The sequence below is a fragment of the Bidens hawaiensis genome, unplaced genomic scaffold (genome assembly GCF_021521415.1).
Source record: "Bidens hawaiensis isolate Kalapana, Puna unplaced genomic scaffold, B.hawaiensis_p1.1 tig00033172_1, whole genome shotgun sequence".
NCBI classification, from domain to species: domain Eukaryota; kingdom Viridiplantae; phylum Streptophyta; class Magnoliopsida; order Asterales; family Asteraceae; genus Bidens; species Bidens hawaiensis.
In genome coordinates, this window is record NW_027495676.1 from 161334 (window position 1) to 180906 (window position 19573).

The 19573-nt window shown below is 34.5% G+C and overlaps 1 protein-coding gene and 1 pseudogene across 1 annotated transcript; one reads left to right on the plus strand and one right to left on the minus strand.

Annotated features, from left to right (window-relative positions):
- The first annotated feature begins 6566 nt into the window (after nt 1–6566).
- LOC143584551 (uncharacterized) lies at nt 6567–7702 on the plus strand. The gene is made up of 3 exons (XM_077066581.1): nt 6567–6705; nt 6802–7424; nt 7472–7702. The coding sequence occupies exons 1-3, from the start codon at nt 6567–6569 to the stop codon at nt 7700–7702; spliced, it is 993 nt and encodes a 330-aa protein (XP_076922696.1).
- An 8949-nt stretch (nt 7703–16651) lies between these two features.
- LOC143584552 (uncharacterized) lies at nt 16652–19193 on the minus strand (annotated as a pseudogene).
- Nucleotides 19194–19573: the final 380 nt, after the last annotated feature.

Genomic DNA, 19573 nt, shown 5'->3' on the forward strand with positions numbered 1-19573 from the left:
TGATGCTGTTATATGTTCAACATCTTATTACACAAATCCTCATGGTCAAATAACCAACAAAAAAATTAAATTAAAAATCAGAAACTTTAAACGAGTAAAAATCTCAAATCGGGTCAAACTAGCCTTTAATAAGCAAAGACGTGCCTTAGGATGACATAAACACCTTAATCAACCAAGGTTGAAGAAGGGAAATAATGAAACATATCTATAAGACTAATACAAACTAAAAACATCCAAAAACATTACTCAAATTGGATTGAAAAGCAAGCAATTGCTCTGTTTGACTTTTAAAGTCAACTTAGGCATGAACACTTTAATTTGCTTCCACAAATCCAAAAATTAGAGAGAAAGGAAGAGATGAGCAAGTTAAAAATGTTGAGAAGTGCTGGTATTTATTGGCAAGAACGAGTGGACAAGTTTGCATGGGTGGTTGGACAATAAACCATCTTACAACCACTTTTACATTCAATGTGGTTGGTTGATCTTTAAATAAATCAAATAAAACAATTAATTAAATATAACAATTAGTTAAATAAAATCTGATTTAGATGTTGGGGAAAAGTTTGGTTTTTGAAAAAAATGGTCCTTGTACTTTGGTTTGGGTTGGTTTCGAGCATAAAATAAATGAATTAAACAACGTTAAAAAATGTTATAACAACATAACAAGTATGGGACATGATTTTAAAATGAAGAGCATTCTTTTAAAGGATCCGAAGTATAAAAAAGTTTGAAACAAGTCGGGTTTTGAAAATGACGAATGTCACTATATCCACAACTTTTAGGAATTTCGTCCCGAAATTAAAATAAGCTTAAGAAAAAGAGACAGTCACTACCGGATGGCGTTTTAATAAGGAATTAGTAAGAATTTTTTAAGAATATGTATGTATGTATGTATGTATGCATGCATGCATGCATGCATGCATGTATTTATGTATGTATGTATGTATGTATGTATGTATGTATGTATGTATGTATGTATGTATGTATGTTTGTATTCGTATATATTTTTAATAAAAAGTATAACAAGTACCTTACACGTATTAACCATGTTTCTACCATTTGATTTTCGTTGATGATTATATATATATATATATATATATATATATATATATATATATATATATATATTATGAAAGATATTTATTTAAACGCTTGTATAATAATTATTTAGTAATATATATATACACACACTACATGTTTTAGTTATCTATGTATAAGTTTATTTTATTATTACATATTATAATTAACTATATAAACATTTATTATATTATTATATCTCTACTCATATTTAATTATTTAAACTAATTAGTTATAAATTCAATCATAGTGTTTTTACAATAGTAATAACAATAGAAATCCATCGATCAAATAATAAACATTCTAAGCACAAAACATAATTCAATTCACATCGAATCTTAAATCCACTACTTGTGTTATATTTTTTATAATTAACCTATATTATTATTTATTTAGGAATCCTTGATGGTATATCCCGAATGATTTATCTTTCTCATATCATCCTCATTTGTATTTCGTTCATCTAACCAGGTGAGTAATCACTCCCCTTTTTACTTATTTTAAATCTTTTGGGGACATATGCGTATTTACAGTATTTATTTATTATCTAGTATTCAAAACCGCAACTGTTTAATCCTTGTGCGTATATCAATTTGCCTAACTTGCTATTTGCTTACTTGCTTTATTTGAACAAATTTTAGAGAAGTTCCTCATTTATAGTATGATCATACAACTGTCACACCCCAACCTAAGGCGAAAATGGTGGGGCATGAGCTGATTGCTCACAGCTCTTAATGTACTATCATGCAAATTGATAAATGACAATATCTATTTAATTTATTTAAATTAAATAATTACACTTAAGTACATCAAGTATAAAGAAATTACAACAATGATCAATTAAGTTTGCATCCTAAAAGGGCATCTCTATGTGATCTTCATCTTGCTAAACAACCAAGCTAATAACCTGCAAATGCGTATAAAATATATTTTTGTCAACAACACATGTTGAGTGAGTAAAACACCAGTTTAAGACACAACAGTAATACTATATAATAAATAAAGTAAGATGCAAACTATTCCTGTGAGAATAAACAGTTAAACTATGGCATATAAACAATCAACCAAACCATAAAGAAAGGGCTAAACCGTTGTCATGCGAATGGGCATTGGTTACCAAAAATGAGATGTCGGTGAAACCATTGTCAATGCGTCGGACGTCGGCCACTACAATGGTCATATGATTATACTTGACTGAAAATATGTTGGACCTCTCCGAAATGTATTCAAATAAAACAAGTAAGCAAATAGCAAGTTATTCATAAACTGATATACACACAAGGATTAAATAGTTGCGGTTTTGAATACTAGATAATATATAAATACTGTAAATACGCATTTGTCCACAAAAGGATTTAAAATAGGTAAAAAGGGGAGTGATTACTCACCTGATCAGATGAACAAAATATAAGAATGATTATGTGAGAATGATGAACCCTTCGAGATACACTGAAAAGGATTCCTAGTTAAATATAATAATACAAATTAATAATGAGACAACGCGTATAATAAATTAAAGTTTCGATGTGATTGTAACATCCGGCCCTCGCACCACCAATATTGTCCGCTTTGCCCACGAAAAGCTCACGGATTTGTTTTTGGTTACCCAGATGGAGACTTCCCAGGAGGTCACCCATCTTGCTACTACTTCCAGCTGAGCACCCTTAATTGTGGAGCTTTCTTCTCGTCCACTACCGTTAAGCCCAAAACACGTTGATGATTTAAGAGGTGGGGAATCTACTTATGAACCAAGGATCTCTCTTGTTCGCTCACGGCCGATGTGGAATTTTCCTATGATGTTACAAACACCCCCCTTTGGACTGATCGTCCTCGATGAGGTTTGCCCCACCATCCCATCCAGGATGTGGGATTTGCCTAAGGTGTACCTCTCGACATCCCCGGGGACTCACCGTCTCTGATGAGGTTTTCCCCACCATCCCGAACGGCACAAGAGTGGCTCTGATACCACTTGTAACATCCGGCCCCTCGCACCACCATATTATCCGCTTTGCTCACGAAGAGCTCACAGATTTATTTTTGGTTACCCAGGTGGAGACTTCCCAGGAGGTCATCCATCCTGCTACTACTTCCAACTGAGCAAGCTAAACTGTGGAGCTCTCCTCTCGTCCACTACCGTTAAGCCTAAAACGCGTTGGTGAATTTAGAGGCGGGACATTACTTATGAACCAAATATCTCTCTTGTCCACGACCGATGTGGGATTTGCCTAGGATGTTACAATGATTGAGTTATGTTTGAGGTTTGGATGTTTATTAATTGATCGATAGATCTCTACGTTTATTTGTTATTGTGAATTCATTATTATCAGTTTCAATAAATAAATTTGAGTTGCATAACTATAAGATTATTAAAATAATTAAATATAATGCAATTATAAATGTGTATATATATATATAAATAAACTTGTAATATATTAATTAATTTAAGACAAACGTTAAAATATATATTTATCATATAATATCTATCTTGGACTATTTAACGAAAAATCTAATTTTATAAATGTAGTTAATACGTTTAAAATACGATTGTTACAATTTAAATAATGATACATATACACTATATATATTTTTATGTATAAGATTAATATAAACAATTTTATAAGACGTTCAGCGCAGAGGAAACTCCAATAATAATGTTCGGGTTATATTTGTCAACTACAGTTTAGTCCTTGCTTGGTAACCAATGTCCATTTATATGGAAATGGTTGAGCCCTTTCTTTATAGTTTGATTGATTATTTATGTGTTTTGGCTTAACTGTTTATCTCATAGGAACAGTTTGCATTTTTCTTTACTATTATTATAGTGTCTTAAATCTGATGTTATACTCACTCAACCTAGTGTTGACAAACCTATTTGTATTTTTAAACGCATATGCAGGTTATCGTGTGATGTGATTCTCAAGTTGTTTGAAGATACTTAGGATTGCATGCTACATAGAAGAAACAAGAACTTTAATTATATTTTGTCCTTACTTGTTCTATTTCTGACATCATATACTTTGAAATATTTAATTAAATAATAGATATGGTCACCTTTAATATTGCATGTTAGTACCTTGAGAGCTGTGAACAATCAGCTCACACCCCGACATTTCCGCCTTAGGTTGGGGTGTGACACGAATCGAATGGAAAACGAATCGAATGAAAAACAAATCGAATCGAATGAAAAATGAATCGAATTGAATAGAAAATGAATCGAATTGTGACTCGATTCGATTAAAAATTAGACTCGATTTGATTAGAATTTAGATTTGATTCGATTGGAAATTAGACTCGATTAGATTAGAATTTAGACTCGATTCGTTTAAAATTGAGACTCGATTCGATTAGAATTAAGACTCGATTCGATTAGAATTTAGACTTGATTCGACTTGTTTAGGCTTGAACCAGAATCAGGGAAAGTCGGCTTAACCCTAGCCAGGGGCTTTGCCCCTGGGACCCCGCTAGGCGCCGCCGCCCCTAGAACTGCGCTACCAGGGGCGCTGCCCCCGGACCCCTGTTCGTTGAGGGTTTTATTAACCTAGAAAAATGATACTTGTAATTGTTATACAGTTAGCTGCTCCAGTTGAGGAAAGGAGTTACCGTTAACTCTGAAAGGAAAGGAGTTACCATTAACTCTGAAAGGAATCGGACTCAGGTGAGTTTCTAGCCCTATATTCTTGTTATGTGTTCTGGGGCTGTGAGCATAGTCGATGTGATTAGTTAATACACTTAGCTTAAGTGGTAAGTGTATGATATGTGAATGTTTTATGAATGATGTATGAATGATATATGAATGCTATAGAAAAGATTAATAGTATGTATGAAACTATATAAATATAAAGAAAGGTATGTATGGTAAGAGGGTGACAGACCCTAATAATATCTGTGAAAATAGGGTGCCAGACCCTAATAATATATGTGAAATGAGGCTGACAGACCCTAATATTATCTGTGAATGGAGGGTGACATACCCTAATAATATTTGTCAGGTTATAGGCAAAATGCTATTTAATACATTTAAGTATGTATGTAAAGTAAGATAAAATATGAAAGTACGAAAGAACGAAAGTATAACTGTAAGAATGAAGGTATATACTTATGTATGTACGAAAGAAAGTAAAACAAGTATGTAGTATACGAACGTATTGTATGTTTCCGGATTAACTAGAACTCACTCAGCGTAGCTGACTTTTAGTATGCACACAGGTGAATAGGCTAAGGCAGCTAGCTTGAACGAAGACACATGACATTGGACTGAAGATACTGGCATCTTGAAAAGAATATATTTGATTATGTTTTTATTTTAAAAGACAAATTTGAATGATGTTAAGACAAGATTTAGAATGTTATGTAATATACTGTTGACTTATTAAATTCCGCAAAAAGTTTTAATTCACTATTATATTTAACTGTGTTTATGAGTAAATTCAACGATAATGTAGGGCACAGGGATCAGGGCCTTACATGGACCCAAGCCATGTTTGGTATGAAAGTAAAGAGGATGGGACAAAAGTAGTTGGGAATTCCAAGGATAGATCTCTACCAACTTCTAGTGGGACATCAAAGAGTAATTCTATAAAATCCAAACCTAAAAAGAAACACCAGGTAGCCGCATGCCCTTGGACATTACACATATCACATATTAGAAATAAGGGTAATTGGACTGTTAAAACATACTTTAAGGAGAACACATGTTTGAAAACAAGAGATATGAGCTTGTGCACCATAAATTGGTTGGCCAAGGAAATTGAACCAACCATTAAAAACAGCAATTCAACCATTATGCCAAGAGATCTGGCGAAAGACTTGACAAAGAAACATTAGGTGCAAATTACCCCATATCAGATGAGCAGGGCTAAGACCATAGCTGAAAGGAAGGTACTTGGAGATTTTTAGACTCAATATGGTTATCTAAGGGATTACACTGAAGAGCTTATTCTTACTACAATGAAACTAGATGTTGAACCTTGTTGCAACCCTAGAAGTCCCACAAGACAGTTCAAGAGAATATATATCTGCTTTGGTGCACTAAAGGAGGGTTTAAGCTAGGTGGTAGTGAAATACTTGGTCTTAATGGGTGTTTTATGAATGGGCCCTTTCCAGTGCAAATTTTGATAGCTGTTTGAATTGATGCAAACAATGGAATTTATCTAGTAGCATTCTCATTGGTGGAGGCTGAGACAACTGCTAGTTGGACCTGGTTTTTGGAGTGTTTGGGTGAAGATTTAATTGCTTGCTTATTTAAATTTTTATTCCAATGGTAACTACACCTCCATAAGTGACATGCAGAAGGTTTGATTACACACATTTAATTGTTTGCTTATTTTACATGCATATGATTGTTTTCTTATTTTACATACATTTAATTGTTTTGTTTAAGGCATAATACCAACTATACAAAAGGTGTTTTGAAGTGCTGAACAAATATATTGTTAAAGGCATATACATGAGAATATGAAGCTAAGGTGGAGAGGTGTGTGTACAAAAACATGCTTCAGAATTGTGCCTTTGCAACCACACCACAAGAATTTGAAAGAAGTATGAAAGCAATACAAGATAAAGATAATACACTCCATGATTGGTTGAAAAAGATCTCACCCAAACACTTGTCAAGAGCTTATTTCAATGGTATGTACATTTCATTAGCATGAGTTGTTTGATATTAGTTGTTTCACTAATATGCAGATATAAGTTGTTGAGTATATTTCCTTGAATATATTGCAGTTAGGCTAAGATGTGATGTTTTGTTGAACAATCTTTGTTTGGTCTTCAATAGGCAACTAATTTTTGCAAGGGACAAACCAATTATAACTTGCATTGATAACATTAGGGGATATTTGATGAAAAGGATGGTTGTGGTGCATAAGACCATTGCTAAGTGTCAAGGGCCATTAGCACCTGTTGCCACAACCTTATTTGAGAAAATCAAGACTGAAGCAAATCCATACACTGTTATTTGGAATGGAAATACCAAATATCAAGTTACTGATCCTACCAATGAGAAAAGAGATGTAGATATGGAACAAAGGACTTGCTCATGCAGAACATGGGAACTTATGGGCATGTCTTGCAGGCATGCAGTGGCTTGTATTTATAATATGGCCATGAGTGGACAAAGTGATGGGATAGCAGAGAGGTGGGTGGATGAGGCCTCTTGGTTAGAGACTTGGAAAAAGGTTTATGCCAAAACCTTAGAACCAATTAATAGTATGGAGTTATGGCCAATCTCTCCATGCTCAACTACCATAACAGCCCCAAAGTATCACAAGAAAATAGGTAGACCAAAGAAGAAGAGAAGGAAATATGCTGAGGAGATTCTTGAGCTAAGCCAAAACTTGCAAAAGGTGGTAAATTGACAAGGGAATGTGAGTTTGTAATACGTGACATTTGCAAGCAAGTGGGACATAACAAGAGGTCATGTGCCAAGAGGGCACAAGGTGGGTCTGCTATGGTAGGTAAACAAACTAGATCTGCTAAAGCTGTTGGAAAAGTTGCTGCAAAACCATTTGAGACTGGTAAGACTGCTGTTAAAAGAACAATGGCTGGAAAACAAGTTGCGGATGCTAATGACGCTGGTAAAAGGAAAAGGGCTGAAACAAAAGGTGGGGCTGCTATTTACTTATGAAACTTGTGTTAGGTTTATATTTTGAAACTTATGTTATTATGTCTTTGCATTATGTTTTTGAAACTTGTTATGAAACTAGTGTTCGTAGACTCTAAACAAACGTTTGTGTAATGTTATTATGTTTAAATGTTTGTAGACTCTTGTTATGAAACTTGTGTTTGTAAGCTCTTGACAAATGTTTATGTAATGTTATTATGTTAAAGTGTTAAATTTGTTGTTAAGAGGTTGTCCTTGCAGTTTTTTTTATGAAACTTATAGATTGTTGCATGACATAACTTGTTATGAGATGTGAAGTTTGTTTATGCATTTCATTAGATGCCAAAAAGTGTCATTTCAGGGATGACAAAAAGGGCCATTTCATGGATGACTATATATTGGTTTTGCAAGATAAAAGTGCATAATGCATATGCATTTCATGAATGTAATATTGACAGAGAAAGAGTTCAACACACAAACAAATTGAATAAACAACAAAACATAAAGAGCTAAGCATCCATCATTAACACAATTACATGCATTACATTGATGCATTATAGTACTTGTATTAGGCCATAAACAATACTTTTACATAAGATTACTAAAGTCAAACATAAAAATCTAAAGTCAAAGTCAGTGAAATAGATAATAGCAAATGAAAAACACCCATAGATTGCATAGCATTTGTTTTAGCCTTTTGTTCTCATTTCCCAATTCTCTTCCAGTGTCTTCAAGTTTTGAGTTCAGCTTAGACAACTTTCTTGCATTTTCTTTATGTTCATTAATTGAATTCAAAAGCCTTGGTATAGTAGCAGCTGCTCTTTAACACAGGGGGGGGGGGGGGGGGTGTTCAAGCTAAAGAACAAACCCACCGTTTCATCTTTATAATAAAACATTATGAATTCAATTAAAATTGGAGCAACAATGATGAATTAAGTAAACATAAACAAATTTTACTGCCCTAACGCAACAATAGAATTGTCGACTAGGATTATATGATGTCCAGGACGTTCGAATGATGGTTGGAGAACCACAAGAGCACATAACCATGATCGATTTTGAGGAATTAAGGTTTGGTGGGATTTTGATGAATTATGGTTTATACGATAATGAATTGGGGGAAAAGGATTTAAAGACGGGGAGAGAGAAAAGAAAAAGAAAAAGAAAAAAATATATAATAGTGAAATTACCCAAATACCCCTCATTAAAATAATGAAATTACGCAAATACCCCGGACTTAACGAATGAAAATTGACAGGGTAAAAAAGGTACTAAAAATGCAAGTTTTTTGAAACCGAGATAGCCGTTTGTACAAAATAAATAATATGTACTAAAGTTACATAGTTGACCAAACCACAGTTACTAAAATAGTATTTAACTCTTTAATAATTTAAGACATACCACTTCCACGTGATATGCGCTGCTTCAAGGGCTTTCTTGGTTAAACCAAAATATTAATAAAAAATATGGCCTGCAATAATACAAAATTTTGTTAGTAACGAAAAGTAACATTCAGATTAGGGATTAGAATGTTAGTACAAATCAAACCTGCTTTGTGTTGGCACCCAGCATGAATAGATCAGTTGTAACCATTGCTAGCTGCAAAATACCAAACCAGAAAATAAATAAATGAATATTAGTGTATAAGTGTGCGCGTGTGAATACAAATAATCCATTATTCAATGAAAGAAGATATAAAATAAAAATTTGTAGAATGTTAACTCCAATGATTTTAAGCTAATAAAGTTCAAACTCAAATTTGGCCCACATGTATGAGTGTTTCAACCCCAGTCCACTTTTTCCGTTTCTGAAGTAAGTTTTATTGATTTTATTCATTTAGTATTCTATTCATTTTATCCATATGTGGCATAAGCACGAATGCATACACGTAAACACAAAAAGTCAAATAGATCAAACCAAAAAACATATCATTACCCCATTTGTGTAACATCGACAATTGTGATGATCAACTATCAAATCCAAATCAGTGTCCCGGTTTTGGTAACACTGTGTATTGCAACCCCAACACCAACACTCCAATATCTCAATTTTGACAGTTTCTTCATTTTCTTGGTTTGCAAACACAACAATCGAATCAAGATTCTAGAACAAAACCACAACGCATTTTATACAGTAAACTAATATAACGACAGACTAACCTGAATTTGATTGAGTACGATAGGCCCACACCACTGTTGCTTCACATTGGTTCAAACGAACCTAAAATGGACCGATTAACTGACCTAGTACAAGGTGAATAGGAACAGGTCGGTCTGTGGGATTAACTTCGCCGGAGAGTAGTAAATAGGGTAGTTGGCCGACGAATAGTAAATAGGGTCATATATATAACGACGTCTCAAGAAGAGAGAATGAAAAGAGGGGTAAATTACCAAAATGAACATCTTATATGTATTACTAGTAGGAGAGCCCTCGCGTTGCGGCGGGAAGGCAATGGGAATTCGGTTGGTAGCATTTCGGTTCATTAGTGCCAACAATACCTGTGCGTTGGGATGAGACTTTTGCCTGCATAGAGTGAATGTCTAAAGTAGGGTTGTTCAAAAAGCTCATGGCTCGAAGCTCGCTCAAAACTCGCTCGAAAAAAGATCGGAGAAAGCTCGCTTGAAATCTGCTCGATTGTAAACGAGCCGAGCCTAGGTCGACTCGATTTCTAAACGAGCCGAGCCTTAGCTAGCCCCAGCTCGACTCGAGCTCGCTCGATTGGCTCGCTTGATTGGCTCGAATTATTTTATTTTAATTTATTATATATATACATGCATGCATATAATTATCGAGCCCATCTATTTTAACACATGTGCTTTTCTTTAATCCAGCTCAATTTCCTCTCACACTCCATAGTCCATATTTATAATTCCATATACTGAGTAACTGAGAGATGAGACTTCATTAAAAACACACTCAATAATAAGTATACGTTCCATTTTCCATCCTAACCCTAGACGCTCATATTCACCTCCGCCGCCGCTCATATTCACCTCCGCTATCGGCCACCGCTCATCCTCCGCCATCGGCCACCAATTCTCTGCTTAATTTTGTATTAGACGTATTTATTTAGTTTGTATTTGTTTGGTGTTGATCTCACCGTCATATTTATTTAGTTTAACTTGATTGTTACATATAATTGTTATTATTACAGGTAAACTCGAGCCAAATCGAGCCGAGCTGAGCCGGCTCGATTTAAAAACCGAGCCGAGCTTGAGCTCATATTTTTAGCTCGATTAAGAGTTCGAGCTCTAGCCGAGCCAGCTCGATTGAATATCGAGCCGACCTTGAGCTTGCCTTAGCTCGGACTCGGCTCGGCTCGGCTCTTGAACAAGCCTAGTCTAAAGTGTTGTTGTTCAAAGACATAAATAAATACAATTGAAGCTAAACGAAGGTGAACAAATACAAACGATGATCACATGTAAGAACACATAAATCGATTATTTCAATATATAAACTCAAAATTTTAGTGAAACATTACGACTAAAGTAAACAAGTTCAAAATAAGAAAACTAAAAAATTTATTCATATAGCTTAAGTATGATATCTCACATTATTCATGTATTTGTTGATGGATTTGTGTTGCCGAATAAGATAAGAAACTACTTATTTTTAAATAATTAGTTATTAGATTTTACAATTTCGTAGTTTATTTATTAAACTATGCGTAACGGGGCGACAAAGGTAGGTTTTTGGGCGAATTTGGGCTACAAAACCGCTCCCATACGATACCGGGACGATAAGTTGGGGGGGGGGGAGCATAGATTTGTCGTCTACTTGGGTTAAAAAGATATTATTTTATTAAATTAACAAACGGCAACCGTTGAAAGGGGAGGGGGGGGGGGGCTACAACATCACTACACCCTTAAAATGAAAATCGTCTATTTTCTTACATGGCATCACATGTTGAAAATCACCTCCATTATATAGCCCTCCATTACATATAGACTTGATGGTTAAGTGAATATTAATTGTGTTGAACTTTGGAGATTAAAAAGGTTACTTGCATAGTTGCATGAATTGTGGATCAATATTAAGCGGACAAAGTAAACTTGTTGGCCACGTTAATAATTAGTGGGTTTAAAATTCATAAAATAGACTTCCAAGGTTACTGGTTGGATTGTGAAGCACCTAGAAAAGTCATTTTGAGTTTATCCACATTTTAAATGAATCTGCAAATTTCCATGATAATCCACCTTGTTTAATTTTGAATTATAGTATTTGCATTCCACAATTAAATGACATGTGTTTGTATATATTCACGAAAGGGTGTTTATCCCAATGATATCCTATTGTGTTAAATGATGTCCCACCCTAGAGGTCGAGTTTTGCTTTTTGTAGTCTCGTTTTGTATATCAGGCTGAAGGCTTCTAGTCTTTCCTTTAAATGAGTGGTTATTTTTGTCAAGATGTTCAGGCTAGGGCATGCCTACAACTTTTATCTATGTCGACTTGAAAAGTCAAGCCATTCCGGAATTCGACTTTGACCCGGTAAAAGGCATAATTATCAAACAAAAATTATCCTCCAAATACTCTTTTTTTTTTTTTTTTTTCAGTTTTCAAAGAAGACCAATGAGCTGTTAATTGTGGGCTATAAGAGCAATAGAGCATTGCCATTGCTAGACCAGTCAAGCCCTTGCCATTTTGATTACATATGATTACCAAAACAATTCATCATGGTAATAATCTGAATCAATTAATGTGATGTGTACTTACAAAGCACTGAGAAAGAATATGAAGGAATTGGTACTTAATGCAAGGCAGGGAATAAACATCCCTTTGTAAGGATAAAACAAAGACCACTTGCCAACCAAAGTTGAGAGAACAAGAAACCCGAATGACAAATATCCTAATATCATTGTGGGGGTCCGATAGATACTTGCAGATAACAACATCCTTCCCTGTGATTGGTGTTCCGGATGCAGGCTGCAAATACAGATACAAAAGATCAATATAGTCCCCAAAAACTAATTGGTCTGTTTTATATGATAATCGCCTATCGAATTTTTTCAGTAAAGGGTTGTATGTAATAATATTAATAATACTAAAGACATAGTTTTGTGGTAATCTCCATAAGACCTGAAGTAACTTAATTCACTGCGTGTCAATCAATCAATGACTAAAATAAGTTAATAATTTTTATATAAAAGCACATACATGTTGAAAATCATGTGTCAAGAGTACCCAAATCAAGTCTCTAAATATAACCTTTCCATACAGCAATAAATACATAACGGGACATCCTTTAAAATCTCAAGTATGTATTTTAGTGTTGGTACATAGAGTCTATAGTGAAAAATTCAAGCTAATGAAAAACCACTATGCCTTACTATTGTTCTAATTTTGCATAGATTTGTTGCATATATTTCAAGCCCTATTTAAACTTATTTTTCTATTTTTTCCTTCAAAATCTTAGTTTGTAAGTCGTTTATTACTCGAGGCTTCATACTTAAATTATTGACGGTGTTAATATTATTAAAATTGTAAATCCACATCTAAGCATAACGTCTTTTCCTATATAGTTTTCTGTTAGGTATATATACACAATTATATGCTTTATATTATTTACAATTTACAAAGTCATCCAGTTCCTATATTCGACCCACCCGGTCTGATAAGGCAACCGGTTCGCTATATATCTAGTTTGGTTATGAAAACTTATATAATAAGAAATGTGCTCATAAATCTAACAAACATTTCTTACACACTAATGGGTCGGTATTGGGACGGGTATGGGACATGACTGTCACAATCAAGTATGGGTCGGCCCGTACATAAAGGAGGCCCGTCTTGACACCTCTTTACACATGTGGTGAATCTTTGATACTTACATTTTCTATATATGTTGTTTATAATGTTTGAATCAAGTCTCTACCGGATTGACCAACTTTTAATTCATTTGACCACCCCCATTAACGCACCTGTTAAGTGTTCATCAAGAGAAAATAAACACACAAATTCAAAACTTTGATCTGCTCACCTCTTAAGCAAGCCATGATCTCTTAATAGTCATAATCAGGATTTTCGCTTTTAAGTTTCCTTACGACAATTTGCAAATTTCAGAAACAGTAACATAAAGCGAACTTCAATGCGGTGGTTTGACCTTCTACCTGGAAATTTATATTCATTGTAATTATATATTTCATTACTAATATTTTGTTAAATTTTACCTAAAGTATAACTTACTTCTAAATTAACCTTCTGGAAATCAGAGTTCCTTAAGGATTAGAAATCCACAGGCCCGTTAATATCACGACCACAAACCATTTTAGCAGCATAACGAAATATTGTATCTGCATATCTTCCCGAATCCTGAAAAAAGATCCCCGTCTTCACTGACATTACAATCGAACATGTGCAAATTATTAACGAATGTACATGAACAAGAAATCCTCATTCGTTTAAATGTTCGTATTCAGTTTGTTCGGTAAAAGTTAAACAAACAAACACAAACATGCTTCGTTCGTGTAACTATTAGTTAGTTTGAATCAAGATAAACAAACAAGAACATTTATTTTATATACCTAATAAAAGGTTCGTTTACAGCCCTAAGGGTGAAATTTGAAGAAACTAATGCATATTCTGCTTACAGTTTATAAAGAGAAGATCCGTCAATCTTGGAAATGTAGTGTCTTTTAACGGCACACAACCAACAAATAGTAGATACATAATAAGTTAAAATTACCTATCTACCATTTGTCACCTACACTATTATGAGAGTAATAAAACTATTGGCTTCCCTATATTCAAAGACTGAACCTTGTAAATGGGACACTTCCAATATCCCAACAATTTGCCTACATTTTCACGATTTAGCCTAGCCAAGTCAAGTCAAGCACTTGAACAAAAACATACAAACTTGATCAAACATACCAAATCTTGAAAACACATACAAAAATTCACGATTCTTGGCATCACCTATTTTTGAAAAATAGGGCTCAAGATAGTTCCTTCAGTGTTTTTCCCTATTGCAAAGAGATATAACAACAATTTCATGCTTGTCTTTCATGTTTTCTTTTTAAACTACACTAACCGATGATGACCCGATAATGTTGCAAAATTTGCACATGCAACTTCGAAAAACTATCGAGTGTATCTCATCACATCCTTTAGCACATTAGTGTCTACACATCAAGAAAGAAATTCAATTAGTAAAAAATGATGCTTTTTCATAAACAACTGAGCTTCCTCACCAATAAATATTTTCATATGTTCTTTTTCAGTTTGGGCTTGTTCTATGTGTGATAATCAGTGATTTGACTTTAGGCCTTTGTTGCTAAACCCTGCAAAATCAAGATCTTTCCTTGTTTCAAATTTCTTCAAAACCCATACAAGATCTTTAAAAAACACAAAAATATGACAATATGCAATAACACAAATCATCAAAACATTCAAGTATTCAAATCTTTAAATTAATTCTATGCTAGAAACAATAAGTGAACCAATTGTATAACTTCTCTAACTCTGAGCAAAATCCTCACAGTCAATCGGGTAATTCAATTTCTACCCTTTAAACCCTAGCGATTTACATTTTACTCGAATTCATAAATCAATAAATCAGGGCAGACACAATCAAGAAAATTAGGGTTGTGATGATGTGTTAAATGATTTACGAAACAACAAGGCATAACTGAATCAAATACCTGAATCTGTATGACTGATAATAAGCATTGCCAGAGAGCAATTAATTTCCCGGCATCTTAAGGAGAGAGAAAGAAGCAGTTGAAGGGACTCCTATATGTGAGAGTAAAATGAATAGACATTGAATTGAAATTTATTCTCAATTAATCGATTGTCCATTAACATTCTCAATTATCGCCGGTAGGGAGAACGTGGGCGGAGAAGCACCGGTGGTCATAAACACCGCTTTAAAATTAACGACGTCTCCGGTAAAAGACAAAAAAGTGATCAATTATCATTTTGTCCTCCTAATATGTTATATAAGTAATATAGATAAGCTACAACATAGTAGCTTTTAGGAAATATTGATATCACTATTATTTGATAAAATAGTACTTATTCAAAATGCAGGAAAAGAAAAATCACCTACCTAACGCCTATCGATAACATCGGGTAGTCAACTAGAAACAAAAAAACCGAGCAATAACCAAATACTCACTTTGTTGTCCCTCACCACTTGTTATATTCAACTTTTGCAATGATGCAAATTCACATTTCCCTAAAAAATATGTTTGACCATAAAAGTCAAAATAAATACATAACATCTGTGAAAAATCAAAATCATTTGTTCAAGTTTCTTTTTGGACATTTTTGAGCCTCGGGGTTTATAAATCTATCTATGAAGATGATTCATGATACATGAATAACAATGAAAAACTACCCTATTAATAAAAAAATCCTCATTCTACTATGACTTTAAACGGTGTGCAGATTGCTGTCAAATGTATTTACCAAAGCAGAAAACCGAAACTTGTATCGTGTATGTAGATGGCAAGAAACACATCATCTTGCTGCAAAAATAGAATCGGAGAGGTTTTATTAATTGATATAGATTCAACACCGAGTTTTCCCTCCATTATTAATCAACCTTTTTGTTGAATCTTTTTAATCCTGCAAACGAAAAAAAAAAGATGAAATTGTAAAGTTAACAAAAGTGCGATATTTTTCAGTCTGTTATAAATTCTAACTCATTTTTGATCCCTTGTTAATTTGATACTTAGTTGACGGTTTCATCTATTGACCTGCTGAATGGTGTCGTGGAGGTTAAATGCGGACATGTCAAGCCACATCCTACCAGCTGTCAGGTATGCAGCTGATGTGGCATGACACGTGATCATTTAAGTTTTTACATCCACATTACCATTCAGCATATCAAAAATCATTTATTCTGTTTTTGGTTTGGTTTGAGCCCAAACGACCCACTCATGCACCCTACTAGGCACTAGACACTTGAATAATTATTAAACTTTATATTGCGATACTTGACAAAAACAATGAATTTAGTATTCACCTGAAAACGATCATGTTCTATCAATAGATCGCGCGCTATCACATCGTCCACAAGAAAGATGTTGCTAAGTCTTTACTTCATGCATAATGTTTTGTACTTTTCTAGATGTCTTGTCACAAAGTAGATAAACCTAGTATATCACAACTCTCATTGGCTGCTGACAATTCTTTAGCCAACATTGCATATGTATGAAAGTTAGGAATTCTGTTTTTTGATTCCATTAAACGTAAAAAACGCACACATGTATCCATGTCAGCATCTTTAGCAACCCCATCAATCAGAACCATCCAAACAATCTCATCAGCATCCCATTCTTGATCCAACATGTTCTCAAATAACTCACCAGCTATACCCGTTTGCCCAATTTTACACAAACCACAAATTACCGATTTATAAGATTTAATATTAGGTTCAAAACCGTCTCCTCGCGTCAAATTAAAGAACTCTAAAGCGGATTCAATTTTCAAATTCTTACAGTGAGCGAATATAAGCGAGGCATATATATTCACATCGCGAGTTATTGGCTTTTCTTCCATTTTGTGAACAAGCCAACCGCTTCTGTAATCTTACCTTCCTTACACAAGCCCGAGATTATGTTACTGTAAGTGTCAACCGTTGGTTCACACTTGTATTCTAACATTCTATCCAAAAGATTAGCAAAAGTCGACTTTTCTAAACCTTTCATCAAGACACAAAACGTTTGGTAGCTCAGTTTGCATCTCCTGTTGACCATTGTTTTAAGAAGTGAAAACACGCGATTCACTAGATTTAACGACACGTAACCATCGATTAACAAAGTATACGTCACGTGATCGGGAACAATTCCTTTATTTTCCATTTCGTTTAATAATATATCTGCTTTATCTACACTTCCTTCCCTACATAACCCGTAAATTAACGAACTATACGTTAATAAATTTGGCATGCAATTCTTGTTCCACATTTCATCAAAAATCTTGAACGCAAATTCGACATTACCGTTTCGACATAACCCATCGATTAAAGACGTGTAGGTAATCACATTTGGGGATAATTCTTTGTCGACCATTTCCTCAAAATAACTTTTGTGCTTCGCTTAATCGATTCGTTTTCGATAAACACGATATTATCGGGTTAAAACTTTCAACATCGGGCTTGTAATTACTCGTTTCCATCTTTTTTAACAACGAAAGTGCAGCTTCTACATCGCCTTTTTTGCAATAACCGTCTATTAAAGTCGTGAAATGGACTTTTTCGGTTTCAATCCTTGGTTAACCAGTTCATTTAAAAAAGTCAACGCTCGGTCAAGATCCTGAGTCTTACATAACCCTGAAATAACTTCAGCATAAGACCACTCATCTGGTTTGCATCCATTTGCCTTCATCAAACTCAATAACCTAACTGGGTTGTTTAAATCCCTTTGTATGATAAATCCAAAAATTAATGTGTTATACGTAACAACAGTCGGCAACGAGCCTACTTTCATCATTTTACTCAAAAGAACCATACCCTTTAGAAAGTTTTCCATCAAGCATAACATATTAATGATTTCATTATACGTCTCGGTGTTTGGAAAATTACCATTTTGCCCCTCCATCCAATCAAAAACAATAAAAGCAGCATCAAACCTACTTATCATACCTAACTCATGTATCAAAGCATTATTAATAACTGTGTTCGGAATCAAACCATCTTTTAACATCTTATGGTAAAAACCGACTGCTACTTCGGGCTACTGCGTACAAAACAACCCACTTATAAAAGCCGTGTAGGTATGCGCGTTTAACAAACAACCCGTTTTCTTCATAACAATTACAAGATCAATCGCCTCCTTCACGCGCCCACTTGCACATAACACGGAAATCGGCACCGTAAACGTATAAACAGTCGGTTCAATGTCCTTATCCATCATTTCATTCAACATATCCAACCCCTCATCGACCCAACCCGCATTGCACAACCCGATTATCAAATTCGTATACGTCGTGAATTATCCGATCAAACACCCGAAACGCAGATTCCAAATCACTAACCCTACAATACCCAAGAATCATTGAACTGCAAGTAAACACATCCGGACACAAATCATAGTCAACCATCTGGTCAAACAACACCTTCGCTTCCCGAACCATCCCCCGTTTACACAACAAGTTAATCATCGTGTTATACGTTAACAAACTCGGGCTAACAATATACCCAGCCATCCGTTCAAACACACCGCGCGCAGCTTCGACCATTTGAAACTTGGCCATTTGAATCAACAACGCGTTACAAACATATAAACTATACTGGACGCCTTTATTATTAAGCTCATTTAATTATTCAACAATATCCATAACTTGTTTCACATTTCGACACTGTTTGACCATCAAAACTCGAATCTGCTCGAGTGGGTGAGTTTGTGGCTGACGTGTTTCAATTCGAGGTTTTCGAACCAGCGGGGATGGGAGGATAATAACTTGGAGACATTGGTGACTAAAATAGGAGGGACGTGAGATTGTGATGAAAATGATAATATAGTTGTACGGAGAGTGAAGAGAGATTTAGGGTTTAGAGGTTTTACCATTTCGTTATGAATTGGTGATGGGGATTCATTTACGAGAGGTTATTAGCAGTATTGATGATGAATGGTGACATGATTGGATATGAGAACGTGGTCGATTCAAGACCATATCGAATGCCAAAAAGAAATAGTTGGGCTGTTACAACCTAACCACCAAGGGTTTAGTTGTGGTTCGATATTAGTTAGGAATTAGGATTTAAGAACCAGGGATGGGTTCCAACACGGGTGAAATCAGTAATGTAAATTGTTTGAACAAAATCTTACTAATCTTTAAAGTTCAAGTTGATACGATGTAACGATACTACTATCAAAGTTTAGAGTAGAGGTTTCTTCTTCTTCTTTTTTATTTTTACCTAAATAAATATTTCATATAAAACAAATAC